We start from the raw sequence: 14,110 nt of genomic DNA, 5'->3' as shown, positions 1-14,110 counted from the left end.
CGTTTATATCAATGGGCCGATGGTGGAAAGGGTCAAGAACTTCAAATTCCTGGGCGTGCATATTTCTGAAGATCTCTCCTGGTCCCAGAACACTGATGCAATCATAAAGAAAGCATATCAGTGCCTCTACTTCCTGAGAAGATTACGGAGAGTCGGTTTGTCAAGGAGGACTCTCTCGAACTTCTACAGGTGCACAGTAGAGAGCATGCTGACCGGTTGCATCGTTGCTTGGTACGGCAACCTGAGCGTCCAGGAGCGGAAAAGACTGCAAAAAGTTGTAAACACTGCCCAGTCCATCATCGGCTCTGACCTCCCCACCATCTAAGGGATCTATCGCAGTCGCTGCCTCAAAAAGGCTGCCAACATCATCAAGGACCCACACCATCCTGGCCACACACTCATCTCTCTGCTGCCTTCAGGTAGAAGGTACAGGAGCCTGAAATCTGCAACATCCAGGTTCAGGAACAGCTGCTTCCCCACAGCCATCAGGCTATTAAACAAAGTGACTGTAAATTGACCTGCTGTTGTGAATAATATTTGAACCAAGGATTACTAGGTCTGATATTGTGACTACTGTGGCTAAAGAGAAAGTATCTACAAACGTACTCCAGAGGTGATTTATCTCATCGCCTGGTCACATGTAGCCGGTTTACAGTTATCCAGTATGTGTAGGAAAGGAACTGCAGATGCTGGTTTACACCGAGGATAAACACAAAAAGCTGGGGTAACTCAGCGGGACAGGCAGCATCTCTGGAGAGAAGGAATGGGTGACGTTTCGCGTCGAGACCCTTCTTCAGGCGGAGAGATTCTTCCGCCAGATGCCAGGATTGCTGCATCTCTGGGGATGATTGTCGCTGTTAGTGTCCGAGCTGCAGACCTGAACTACTGCCCACATCAGCTCCCGGAGTGACACCACAGGTGGGCCGCTGCCGCCGCCGCCGCCGCCTCTAGCTTCAGCAGCGCTCACGGACACACAACACCAAAGGGAAATGTACAGCGCAACCCGGACCCACAACTGGGCAGAGCTGTAGAGAGGGAGAGGGGGGGTGTAGGTACACAGGGCAGTGTGTGTGTGTGGTGGGGGTAACGGGGAGAGGTGAGTGTTGCGGGAAGGAGGAGTGGGGAGGGGGGGGGGGGAGGAAGAAGTGTGTGGGGGAGTTACGGGAGCTCCCGGAGTCTGGGCTGCTCCCGGTCCCGGGGATGGGGCTGAGGCCGGAAATGAGGAGCGCTGGGAGCCGCGGAGACGGGGAGGGGCGAGGCGAGGCCGGGGCGGGTTTGCAAACAAGGGGCAGAAGTTGAGACTGGACTGAGATCCGTCTCGGTGGAGCAGGGGGTGAGATCGGGCCGGAGACGGTCGCCGAGGGGGGAGGGGGGTCGGATTCCGAGCTAAAAGGCAGCCGCGAACTTCGAAACGAAACTTGGCAGCAAAAGTTTGGCAGCGTCCCGAGAGCGAACGGACGGGCCCCGGACACCGAGCGGCCTGCAACGGGCAGCGGGCAAGATGCGCTAGGGAGGGGGAGATCTTGGCCCCGCCGGTCCCAGCCCCAACCCCGGTCCCAGCCCCAACCCCAGTCCCAGTCCCAGCCCCGGCCCCGGCCCCAACCCCAGTCCCAGTCCCAGCCCTAACCCCAGTCCCAGCCCCAGTTCCAGCCCTAACCCCAGTCCCAACCCCGGCCCCAGTCCCAGTCCCAGCCCCAGCCCCAGCCCCAGTCCCGGCCCTAGTCCCAGTCCCAGTCCCAGCCCCAGCCCCAACCCCAGCCCCAGTCCCAGTCCCGGCCCTAACCCCAGCCCCAGTCCCAGCCACAACTCCAGTCCCAACCCCAGTCCCAACCCCGGCCCCGCCATGTCGGGCATCAGGGCCCGGGCGCTGTACAGCTTCGAGAGCGAGAACCCGGAGGAGATTAGCATCAAGGAGGGCGAGGAGTTGCTTCTCTTCCACGAGACCTCACAGGACGGCTGGCTGGAGGGAACCAACAGCCGCGGACACCGCGGCCTCTTCCCCGCCTCGTACGTGGAGATTGTGTCCGGGGGCCCGGGCTCGCCACCGGGCCCCATCTCTCTCCCCACCCCCACCCCCACCCTCACCCTCACCCCTGGCCCCGACCCCGACGAGGATGACGATGACTGGGACGATTGGGACGACGCGTCCACGGTGGCGGACGAGCCCGACCTGTGCTCCTCCTCCAACGGCCTGTACCCGGGCTACCCGGGGCCCCGCCACCGGCCCAGCGAGTCCGAGCGGCAGGACAGCACAGCGGGCCGGCCGAGTGGCCGCAGTGGTGCCGTGGGCAAGAGCTTCAACCGCTTCTCCTGCTTTGTGCGCTCCGGCGGAGAGGCGTTCATCCTGGGCGAGGTTCCTGCTGCCCTTCGGCCCAGCGAGACATACGCAGTGACCATGGGCCCCGAGGGGCCACAGTGGAGCGACAACCCGCGGCCCTTCCACTGCACCATTGAGGAGCCCACCAAACAGACCAAGTTCAAGGGCATCAAGACCTACATATCCTACAAGCTGACGCCCAGTCTGACCAACGCGCCCGTCTACCGCCGCTACAAACACTTCGACTGGCTTCACAACCGCCTGTTGCACAAGTTCCCAGTCGTGTCGGTACCTCACCTGCCCGAGAAACAGGCGACCGGCCGCTTCGAGGACGACTTCATCGAGAAGCGGCGGCGGCGCCTGATCTTGTGGATGGAGCATATGACCAGCCACCCCGTGTTGTCCCAGTACACCGGCTTCCAACACTTCCTCACCTGCTCCGATGACCGGGCGTGGAAACAGGGCAAGCGGCGCTCCGAGCGCGACGAGCTGGTGGGAGCCAACTCCTTCCTCACCATCCACACCCCGACCGAGCACCAGGACCTCCAGCGGGTGGAGGAGAGGGTGGACCTCTTCAAGGCCTTCTCCAAGAGGCTTGACGACAGCGTGCTGCAGCTCAGTAACGTTGCCGCCGAGCTGTGCCGCAAACATGCCGGCGGCTTCAGGAAAGAGTTCCAGAAACTGGGCAACGCCTTCAGCTCCATCAGCCAGGCCTTCGAGATGGACCAGCCCCATCTCGCCGTCTCCCTCAACCGGGCCATCTCCATCACCGGCAGGACCTACGAGGCCATTGGCGAGCTCTTTGCTCAGCAGCCCAAGAACGACCTCTTCCACATGTTGGACATGTTGTCGCTGTACCAGGGTCTACTCTCCAACTTCCCCGACATCATCCATGTCCAGAAAGGTAAGCATTTCCCCAACCCCTCTCTCCTTGGCCCATGTCCTGAGCAATCTGACCACAGGCCCCGGTGTGTTGGCTGCTCCTCCACTGTCTATGGAAAGATGGGGGTTCACCACCATGTGTGTTAGGTCCAGAGCAGACATGGCAATAGTTTTAAAACTCAGTGATTGCCTGCACCTGAACCATACAGGGTCTTGGTGAGACCACACCTGGAGTATTGCGTACAGTTTTGGTCTCCAAATCTGAGGAAGGACATTGTTGCCATAGAGGGAGTGCATAGAAGGTTCACCAGACTGATTCCTGGGATGTCAGGACTGTCTTATGAAGAAAGACTGGATAGACTTGGTTTATACTCTCTAGAATTTAGGAGATTGAGAGGGGATCTTATAGAAACTTACAAAATTCTTAAGGGGTTGGACAGGCTAGATGCAGGAAGATTGCTCCCGATGTTGGGGAAGTCCAGGACAAGGGGTCACAGCTTAAGGATAAGGGGGGAATCCTTTAAAACCGAGATGAGAAGAACTTTTTTCACACAGAGAGTGGTGAATCTGGAACTCTCTGCCACAGAGGGTAGTCGAGGCCAGTTCATTGGCTATATTTAAGAGGGAGTTAGATGTGGCCCTTGTGGCTAAGGGGATCAGAGGGTATGGAGAGAAGGCAAGTACGGGATACTGAGTTGGGTGATCAGCCATGATCATATTGAATGGCGGTGCAGGCTCGAAGGGCCGAATGGCCTACTCCTGCACCTAATTTCTATGTTTCTATGTTTCTATATCTCTCTAAACCCAATTTATATCTGTCCAGATGTTATTTAAATATAAAGTCATAATTGTATCCGATTCCGTAGCTTCCTCTGGCCGCTCATTCCGGCTGAGTGAAAAGTTGTCTCTGGTCATCAAATCTATCCCCTCTCACCTTAGGACTATGTCCTCTAATTTTAGAATCCTCTCCCTGGGAATGTAAGCATTCGCTTTATTCCTGCCCTTCAGAAGTCAGTAAGTGTAATGTTTCATTTTCTCCTATTATTGAGGGTTAAATGGCAAACTGGAATGCTGGTGTTTAGATGATGCTGAGTGAATAGTCCACTAGGTTGTGTGGATTGCAACATCCCAGCATCCAGAGCCATTTGGGTTGTGCGTTGTATTACATATGTGCAGGACCAGTGAGTCACACAGGAACAGCTGTACAAAGTGGGCAGTGTAATTTTGTAGGAGAATAATTCACTAGGTGGTGAGAACTGTACGGGGAGGAGGAGTGTGGGCCGGGTAAGGTGTTGGAGTGGAGATACTGTGGAGGCACTGGGCATGGCTGGAGGTCCCAGTGATATGTGGTGAACAACTCCTGGCTCCACCTGCCTGTTCACCACCTCAAACACACTTTTTACCTGCTGCATCTTCCCATTCCTGCAGGGTCTGTCTGTGGCAAAGGTGATCATACGTGATAGGAATAGAATTAGGCCATTCGGCCCATCAAGTCTACTCCGCTATTCAATTATGGCTGATCTATCTCTCCTCCTAACCCCATTCTCCTGCCTTCTCCCCATAACTGACACCCGTACTAATCAAGAATCTATCGATCTCAGCCTTAAATATATCCAATGACTTTGCCTCCACAGCCTTCTGTGGCAAAGAATTCCACAGATTCACCACCCTGTGCCCTGGTGTTCCTCCGTGTTCCCCGCTCCTGTGTTCATTATGCTTGTGGTTGGCACCTTCCTTGGCAAATACAGGTGATTAATTTCAGTGTGGGATCTAGTTACAACATAGAAACAGGCTCTTCGGCCCACCAAGTCCGCATCGACTAGTAATCATCTGTACACTAGTTCTATCCTGCAGACGGGGACAATTTAATCGACAAACCAGCACAGCTTTTGAATGTGGGAGGAAACCAGAGCACCCGGAGAAAACCCGCACGGTCCCAGGGAGAACGTACAAACTCCGTACAGACAGCACCCGTGATTAGGATCAAAGCTAGGTCTCTGACGCTGTGAGGCTGCAACTCTACCACTGTGCCACCCTGGTTCTGAGGTTGTAAATAAATCCCGTAGTTACAGTACGGAAGCAGACTGTTCAGCTTGTTGGGTCTATACCAATTCTACATGTAGCCAACTCTCTCCCAGAGCTCTGCCCTTTCAGACACTTCTCCACCACAATGCAATCTGAGTCCAGCATTGCCCAGCAGTGCTCTGGCCCCAAACACACACACACACACACACACACACACACACACACACACACACACACACACACACACACACACACACACACACTCTGTCCCTTCAGCCCGTTTTGCCAATCACATGCATTCTGTGACACCTTGACCAACAGGAGCAAACATCTATCCATGTAGACACTAGGAACTGCAGATGCTGGGGGAGTGATGTCGGAGAAGAAGGGGGCAAGGGAGTTTGTAGTTACCTAAAATTGGAGAATTCATTGTTCATACTGTTGGGTTGTAAGCTACCCAAGGGGAACACGAGGTGCTGTTTCTCCAATTTGCATGTGGTCTCACTCTGGCAATGGAGGAGATCCAGGACAGAAAAGTTCGTATGAGAATGTGAAGTTGGCATCCAGGAGATTGAGCAGGCCTTGGTGGACTGAGCACGTGTTTGATGAAATGGTCGCTGCGTCTACACTTGGTCTCGCCAATATAGAGGAGGTCACGTTGGGAACAGCAGCTGCAGAAGATGAGGTTAGAGGAGGTGCACGTGAACCTTTGTCTCACCTGAAGGACTCCTGGAGTCCCTGGATGGAGGTGAGGGGGGGAAACATACAGGGACAGGTGTTACATCTCCTGTGGTTGAAAGGGGAAAGTACCTGGGGACGGGTTGGTTTGAGTTGGGAGCAGAGATGAAGAGTAGGGATAGCTTCTTTGCAAGAGGCAGAGTGGGAGGAAGTGTAGTCCAGGAAACTGTGGGAGTCAGTAACTTTACAGTAGATGTCAGTCGATAGTCTGTCTCCTGCTATGGTGACAGATAGATCAATAAAGAGAAGAGAAGTGTTAGAGATAGTCCGAGTGAATTTGAGGGCAACACAAAGCTCGGAATAACTCGGATCAGGCAGCATCTGTGGAGAACATGGATAAGTGGCGTTTCACAGAGTGCTGGAGTAACTCAGCGGGTCAGGCAGCATCTGTGGAGAACATGGATAGGTGACGTTTCACAGAGTGCTGGAGTAACTCAGCGGGTCAGGCAGCATCTGTGGAGAACATGGATAGGTGACGTTTCACAGAGTGCTGGAGTAACTCAGCGGGTCAGGCAGCATCTGTGGAGAACATGGATAGGTGATGTTTCACAGAGTGCTGGAGTAACTCAGCGGGTCAGGCAGCATCTGTGGAGAACATGGATAGGTGATGTTTCACAGAGTGCTGGAGTAACTCAGCGGGTCAGGCAGCATCTGTGGAGAACATGGATAGGTGACGTTTCACAGAGTGCTGGAGTAACTCAGCGGGTCAGGCAGCATCTGTGGAGAACATGGATAGGTGACGTTTCACAGAGTGCTGGAGTTACTCAGCGGGTCAGGCAGCATCTGTGGAGAACATGGATAGGAGACGTTTCGGGTCATGATCCATCTTCAGATTAATTGTAGGAGTTGGGGGGGGGGGGGGGTAAATCTGGGAGAGAGAAGGGGCAGGACAAAGGGTAACAGTTCATAGGTTGATACAGCTGAGGGTTGCATAGCCAGAGATAGACAGAAGGTGTGGGACAGAAGGATTGAAGAGTTACGAATTGTGAAGCTAGAGGAAGGAATATATGTGGAGGGGGGGGGGGGGGGGGGGGGGGGGGGGGGGTAGGTGCATGTCCAGATGGGGCAGAGTGGAGGGAGCGGGGTGTTATCTAAAATTAGAGTAAGCTACCCTAGCAGAAAATGAGGTGCTGTTCCTCCAACTAACAAGGTTAACGCTCTATCCATGGTTTGTAGCCTTCCTGCTTTTAAATCCTTCCATCAGACCCCCCCACAACCCTCTCGGCCCCAATGTTTCTGCTCGTCACTGTAGGCCAGAGCTAATTCCATCTGCATGTTCAGCACAGCTTTCACATTGTTCCCAGAGCTGGGCACGCTCCAGGTTGTGTCTGAGCCAGTGTGAAGGTTTCTCACCACTTCCTTGCCGCTGTCCTCTGTGCTTGTTTATAGAAGGCTGGGCTTTAAACACTTTCTCTGCTCACTAGTTCAGCACACTGTGTACACACAGCGCGGCAACTCTCTGATCTCGGGCTCCCTCGATTATTTTGCCTCCACTCGTTCTTCCTACCAAAATCCAATACATCACATTCCATCAGCCCATTCCATGTCTCACCCGTATCGTATTGCAGTCCATTCCCATCCACTCACAGCTAACGAATGCTCCAAGTGTCTACAAATATAAAAACCGGGCAATGTCCAAATCATCCATATCTGTAACATAAAGCAGTGGTCCAGGTCACAGATCCGGGGGGGCCCCCACTCCACCCCCCCTCCACTCCCCCCCCCTCCCCCCCCCCCCCTCCCCCTGCCAGAGCGACAAGTTCTAACGGTACCAGTTACTCAGCTTGGTTTCCACACGAGCCGCTTTGCTCCTGTGACTCCATTGCCTTGATGGCGAACGTGGCATTGAATCGAATGCCTTTTAAAAGTCGACACACACCACCGCAGTAATTGTGTTTCCTTCATCGACCTTGCAACTTCATTAAAAGATTCTATCAGGTTGGTTAGATGGGATTTGCCTTAAACAAATCCATGCAGGCTTCCTCTAATTGATCCACACAGCTCCGTACTTGCTAATTCTGCGCCCACTTATTGATTCCATCAACCAGGTAAATATGCTGAAGTTCAATCACCTTTGGAGTATTTAATCTATTTCCCTCTTTATTAATCTTCACTTGCCGCCCTGACTCAAACAGCTCAGCTAATGATCTGCTAGTACTGAGGGAGTACTGCACTGTGGGGGGGGGGGGGGGGCAGTGAGGGAGCTCTGCACTGTGTGGGGGGGGGGGGGAGGGGCGGTGAGGGAGCTCTGCACTGGGGGAAGCATAGTATTAAGTGAAGGCTGCAGTGTTTCCCACATTACTACGGTTACTGGACTTGTTTTGTTAGCTAGCCGCAGATTGTAAAACAGTTTGGAATGTGCTGAGACTGCAAAAAGACAGTGTGGAACCTCGCGTCCCTGCCTCAGGAAGTGAGGCCAGATCCGAGTAAATGATCCCTTGTCCACAGCCCATGGAGTCTGTGCTCCTCCCGCTGCTGTGGGCAGCGATGATCGTGCATACCCGGCCCCTCGCCCTCAGTGGCCCCTCGCCCTCAGCTGCCCCTCGCTCTCGGCGGCCCCTACCTCTGCAACATGTCTGCACGGCTGCAGCTGCGGCAGGGTCTGGCCCGAGAGATGTACAAGAGGTAGAGGGATGGACAGTGTGACCAGATCATGAGGGGCAGGGAAAAGTGAACACTCAAATCAATTTCCCAGGGTAGAGGATTCCAAAACTAAATGGTTAGGGTGAGGGGGGAGAGGTTTAGGCAAGACCTAGGGCAACCTTTTCCCTCAGCGGGTAGTCCATATCTGAGGAAGTGGATACAATTATGACTTTTAAACCAATTGGACAGATATATGGAGAGGAAGGGTTTCGAGGGGCATGTGTAGAATGGCAACCTGGTCGGCATGGACTAGGTGGACCGGAGCGGGGGGGGGGGGGGGGGGGGGGGTTGGTTGAGCGGGGGAGAGGAGTCTCACAGCACGGAGTGTTGGGAACCTGAAGACTAGGGGTGGGGTGGGGTGGGGAGAGGACGGATCCAGCAAGAAGTTGCCTCACACATTGTCAGCGAGCCCTCGGTGGAGCTCAGACTGGGACAACCGGTTTAGGGGGTGGAGGGGGTGGAGATGTGGCCATTCATGAACCCGTGCTCTGACGTCAGTCAGCTGGTGCAGCGGCCCATCCTCACTGGCTCACATTTCACCCTCTGTTGTCACAGCCTGTTCCAGCAGGCCCAGATATACCTGCAGCTCAGGCACACAGTGCAGTACAGGCAGCAGATCTACCTGCACATACAACCTGATGTTACACAGCGACAGACTAGTCCCCACCGCCACTGTACCCCAGTGCTATACACACACAGACAGACTTCATTCTGGTAACTCCTGTTGAAACAATCTCCAGGCCCACTGCATTGCCAACTTAATTCGTGTTTGAAATTTAAACCAAAACTCAGGTGTGCGTGACAGCTAGGGAGGGAGATCCGGTTACAGCTTCATCCACACAGGTCACAAACACCCGTTACCTGGAGACGCCTGTCACTCAGCTGTGTGTGTGTGTGTGTGTGTGTTTTTGTGTGTGTGTTTTTGTGTGTGTGTGTGTGTGTGTGTGTGTGTGTCTGTCTGTCTCTGTGTGTGTGTGTGTGTGTGTCCGTCTGTCTCTGACTGTCTGTGACTGTGTCTGCCTCTGTGTATGTGTGTGTGTGTGTGTGTCTCTGTGTCTGTGTGTCTGTGTGTCTGTCTGTCTCTGTGTGCCTATCTGCGTGTCTCTGTGTCCGTGTGGGTCTCTGTGTCTGCTCGCCAGTTCCCTGTGGCTTTGTTCCTGTTCCCTGTGGAATTGTAGAGGTCCCCGGCAGAGAATGTTCTAGACTTGTGCCAACTCCGCCTTACTCTTTGCTGAACTCTCCCCGAGTTCCTGACCCCAGATTCTAGGCACCAGGTCAACATGGACAAGTTGGGACGATGGGCCCGTTTCTGTGCTGTGTGACTATGGCTTGTAAATAAATGAATGAAGGTAGAAATAAAATGAATGAGAGTGATGTGACTGCCGTGATTGTGACGAGACTGTGATGTGGCATGGTCACCGTGGTGTGACCGTGGTGTGACAGTCTTCTTGCGTATGGCGTGCACAGCGTAAAGTTGTTGGTCAACTTGTTCTATTTGAACTTGTTTGTGCATGTCGGGTTGATTGCATTAGTCGCAACAGGGTGGACCACGTGAAGGTTGCAATCACCCACCCCGGTGTGACAGTGATGTGGTGTGATCGTGACAAGACAGTGATGTTGCATGACCAGAATGATGTGACGGTGACATGACAATCACGTGGCATGACATGACCGTGATGTGGCCGTCACATGCCGGTGCCGTGGCGTGGACTTGACGTGACCGTGACAAGACTGTGACTGCCGTGTTGTGACTGTGGCGTGACCACCCTGATGTGACTGACTAGTGGACCACAGGCTGACTGTTCCAGGGTACTGGGCTGTGAGGAGGAGGCTGGGCAGTGCTGTTTGTCAGGGAGATTGGTGCTGTGTAGAGGATTGTCACAGTGTGGTCTGAGTTACTCTCAGTGGGACGGCATGGCCAGCAGATTGGAGGACGTGTAACAGGGATGGTGCAGACATCAGGGCTGGCTTTAATCTTCATGTAGACTGGACACGGCAAATTAAAGACTGTAAGACGCATGCTGAATTCATGAAATTATATACAAGGCGATTTTCTAGACAGCAAGGAGGGAGCAGGCTATTTTTGGTCTTGTTTTCTGAGGAAGGGCTATTTGACAATCTCGTTGTTAGGTCCTGAAGGAAGAGTGAGCAGAGGGGGGGGGGGGGGGTAACAAAGGAGGGCCTGGCGTGGGATACTTTGTAACTATGTCAGCGCTCTTTATGTGGCACCTCTTTGCATACCTTGGGTCAGCAAGCCAAGAATATCACATGTGACAATAAAGCATTCATTCATTCATTCAAGCCATGCAGGAGGGAGGGGAGAGTTTGCTGTGGTGGATCAGGGTGTAACAGTGGGTAGGCATTTCCCACCATTTAAATAATTTGCAAAAAATAAACTCCATTAAGGTACAAAAAGTGAACAGTGAACATAGCTGACAACAGAAATAAAATATATCACTAGGTCCATGTGGGAGGTATATGAAGATGCCAGAAAGAGCTATAGAGAATTGGGAGCACAGAACACAGCAATGGAGGCTGAGACATTGATGAGGAAAAGCAAGGAAACATTTCTGAGTAGACTTCAAGGAACACAAAAACAGGCAGGAGGTGTTTGTGTCTGCAGATAAACAGGAGAAGGTGAGAGGACAAATGTGAGCCATTCAGATTTGGAGTTTATTAGGATGAGGGGGGGCCTCATTGAACCTTGCCGAATAGTGAAAGGCCTGGATAGAGTGGATGTGGGGAGGATGTTTCCACTAGTGGGAGAGTCTAGGACCAGAGGGCTCTTCACGGAGTCACAAAACCTCCCAGAAAAGAGCAGAGAGCAAGGGCTCTGGTGGGATTGGGAGAGTGGGGACACTGGTATATTTAAATTAACATACTGAGGCATTGGTGGAATGGACAGCTGATGAATCGAGGAAATCAATGATCCACAGCCTGGGGTTTTGAATGAGGTGGTTTTAGACGTGGTGACTTTTCTCGTTTTATCTGGAATTGTTGCTCTGGATTGAAGATGCACAGATGTGACCCCAGTATTTCATCAAGGAGGAAGAGACAACAAGGGAATGTTTAACTTATTGGCCCAACGTCAGTGAAGGGAAAGACTAGAATCAATAAAAAATGTCATATCAGATGTGTCAAAGAGCGACAGGCTGGAGCTGTCAGTGTGGATTTGTGGAGGGGATGTCATACTGTAAGCAGTGAGGGAGTAAAGCAGCTCCTCACCCCTGGTTTCCCTGGCCCAGGTGTCATCCTCCCCCCACCCACCCACCCCCCCTCCGTCTCCCCAACCCCTGGTTTCCCTGCCCCAGGTGTCATCCTCCCCCCATCCCCCTTGTTTCCCTGCCCCAGGTGTCATCGTCCCCCCACCCCCCACCCATCCCCCTCCATCTCCCTGCTCCATGGGTCACTGGCAGACTCCCCAACCCCTGGCTTCCCTGTCCCCGGTCTCCCTGCTCCACCTTATCCCCTATGAGGCTTCATCATAGTATGGTCTCACTCACCCCCTGAGAGTGTGATCTCTCTGTGAATGCAGAGTGCATTCAGGACTGAAGTTGGAAAGAAGGGGCTGGAGAGGATAATAATAAAACAATGTTCTTAGAAGATGCCATAACTGAGCGTTTAACTGGTGGCGTGGAAGGACCAAGCATTGAGCCATGTTGCTAATGGGTAGTTGGTGATGGGTGATAGAGTGGGGTGGTGATTTGGGGGGGCAGAGGCACCGGGCTGACCAGTGCAATGTAAGCTGAGGTCCAGTGGCTGAGGGGTGATAGAGTGGGGCAGTGGGGTGGTGACACGACTGACTGGGTGTGTATTGCCACAGGTGCCTTTGCCAAGGTGAAGGACAGCCAGAGGATGAGTGAGGAGGGCAAGATGGACCCGGAGCAGGTGGACGGCATCAAGCAGCGCTGCCGGGTGGTAGGCTTTGCACTCCAAGCGGAGATGAACCATTTCCACAAACGGCGGATCATCGACTTCAAACACATGATGCAATCCTACCTCCAGCAACAAATCCTCTTCTACCAGAGAATCAGCCAGCACCTGGAGCAGACTCTACACCTGTACGACACGCTGTGACCGGGACCTCCGTCAGTCACCCTGTGGCAGAACGTGGCTGAGATACCTCCCCGATCCCCACCACCCTCATTCTGCCCCTCCCCCACAACACGTCCAACAACCCCCCCCCCCACAGTAACTCCCAACACCCCCTCACAGTAACTCCAACACCCCCCTCACAGTAACTCCAACACCCCCTCTACTACAACCCCTCCCGTAGTAACCCCAACAACCCCCCTCCCATAGTAACCCCAACAACCTCCCCCACTGTAACTCCAACAACCTCCCCCACTGTAACTCCAACAACCTCCCCCACAGTAACTCCAACAACCCCCCCACAGTAACTCCAACACCCCCCCCCCCCCCACAATACTCCAACAACCCCTCTACTACAACTCTCCCTCCCATAGTAACTCCAATAACCTCCCCCCCCACAGTAACCCCAACAACCCCTCTACTACAACTCTCCCCCCCACAGTAACTCCAATAACCTCCCCCCCCCCACAGTAACCCCAACAACCCCTCTACTACAACCCCCCCCCACAGTAACCCCAACAACCTCTCTACTACAACCCCCCCCCCCCCACAGTAACCCCAACAACCCCTCTACTACAACCCCCTCCCCCACAGTAACTCCAACAATCTCTGCTATTTTGTTTGTGACTTTGACCTTTCCTTTCCACCCCAACCATTGCTGCAGCCCTCGACTCTTCCTACATCAGCTGACCGCTGGTTCCAGGTAGCATGTGCCTGTGGCAGGGTGGGCCGGACGGAGGGCCCTTGGGCTGACCAGTGCAACGTGAGCTGGGCTATGAGGATCCATCAGCCTCACACACCCTCTGCTTGGACAGTGGACACTACAGTAGAAGCAGGAACACGGAGCACCGGTCAGCCACGCCCTGTGGCCATCGTGGACCACTGGTGATACATTGGTGGCACGGAGCTGTACAAGATGTCCACCACCTGATTCTGGCCACGTTCACCTTCACACTTCATGCATCAGGCTGTTTCACTAAATGGGAGGATGGGAATAACATTTGTTCAATAGAGGTCACTTCTTCCAGTTACAAGGTTTACATTTGTTCTCTGTCAGATGAGGTGACTTCACTCTGCCTCCACATGAGCTCTAACTGTGGCAGTGAGGGGTGTCCTGTACAGTGTTCTAACTAGTGGCACAGTTAACCCTCCATACAGGAGACCTGTAACCATACAGGAGTTTTGCAGTGTGCGCGTGTGACTGTGGGAAGGGTTGGCGATCGCTGGACATCACGGTGGGTGGGGCTGGCTCTGTTCCAGGTGTGGGGGGGGGGTGTTAGAGGGACCCCCCTTGTAATTGGAAGCTGAGGGGGTGAGAGAGGGGAGATGGTGAGGGGGATGAAAGAGGGGATGGGATGAGAAAGCAGAGGAGATGGGAGAGCTGCAGGAGGGGGCGTGGTTGAGAGAGGTGGG

The 14,110-nt window shown here is 53.7% G+C and overlaps 2 protein-coding genes across 2 annotated transcripts in view; one reads left to right on the top strand and one right to left on the bottom strand.

Moving 5' to 3' along the window:
• The window catches only part of mtmr10 (myotubularin related protein 10), a 902,395-nt gene that overhangs the window by 339,775 nt on the left and 548,510 nt on the right, over window positions 1-14,110 (bottom strand). The gene's annotated exons all lie outside the window — the stretch shown is intronic.
• On the top strand, window positions 1,728-12,917 carry snx33 (sorting nexin 33). Its single transcript, XM_033015122.1, has 2 exons — window positions 1,728-3,221; window positions 12,429-12,917. Exons 1-2 carry the CDS (start codon window positions 1,844-1,846, stop codon window positions 12,680-12,682), a joined length of 1,632 nt encoding a protein of 543 aa, XP_032871013.1. The 5' UTR covers window positions 1,728-1,843; the 3' UTR covers window positions 12,683-12,917.

Source organism: Amblyraja radiata, chromosome X (assembly GCF_010909765.2).
Source record: "Amblyraja radiata isolate CabotCenter1 chromosome X, sAmbRad1.1.pri, whole genome shotgun sequence".
In the NCBI taxonomy this organism is placed as follows: domain Eukaryota; kingdom Metazoa; phylum Chordata; class Chondrichthyes; order Rajiformes; family Rajidae; genus Amblyraja; species Amblyraja radiata.
The sequence above is the reverse complement of the archived record's forward strand: the minus strand, read 5'-3'. Positions and strand labels throughout refer to the sequence as shown.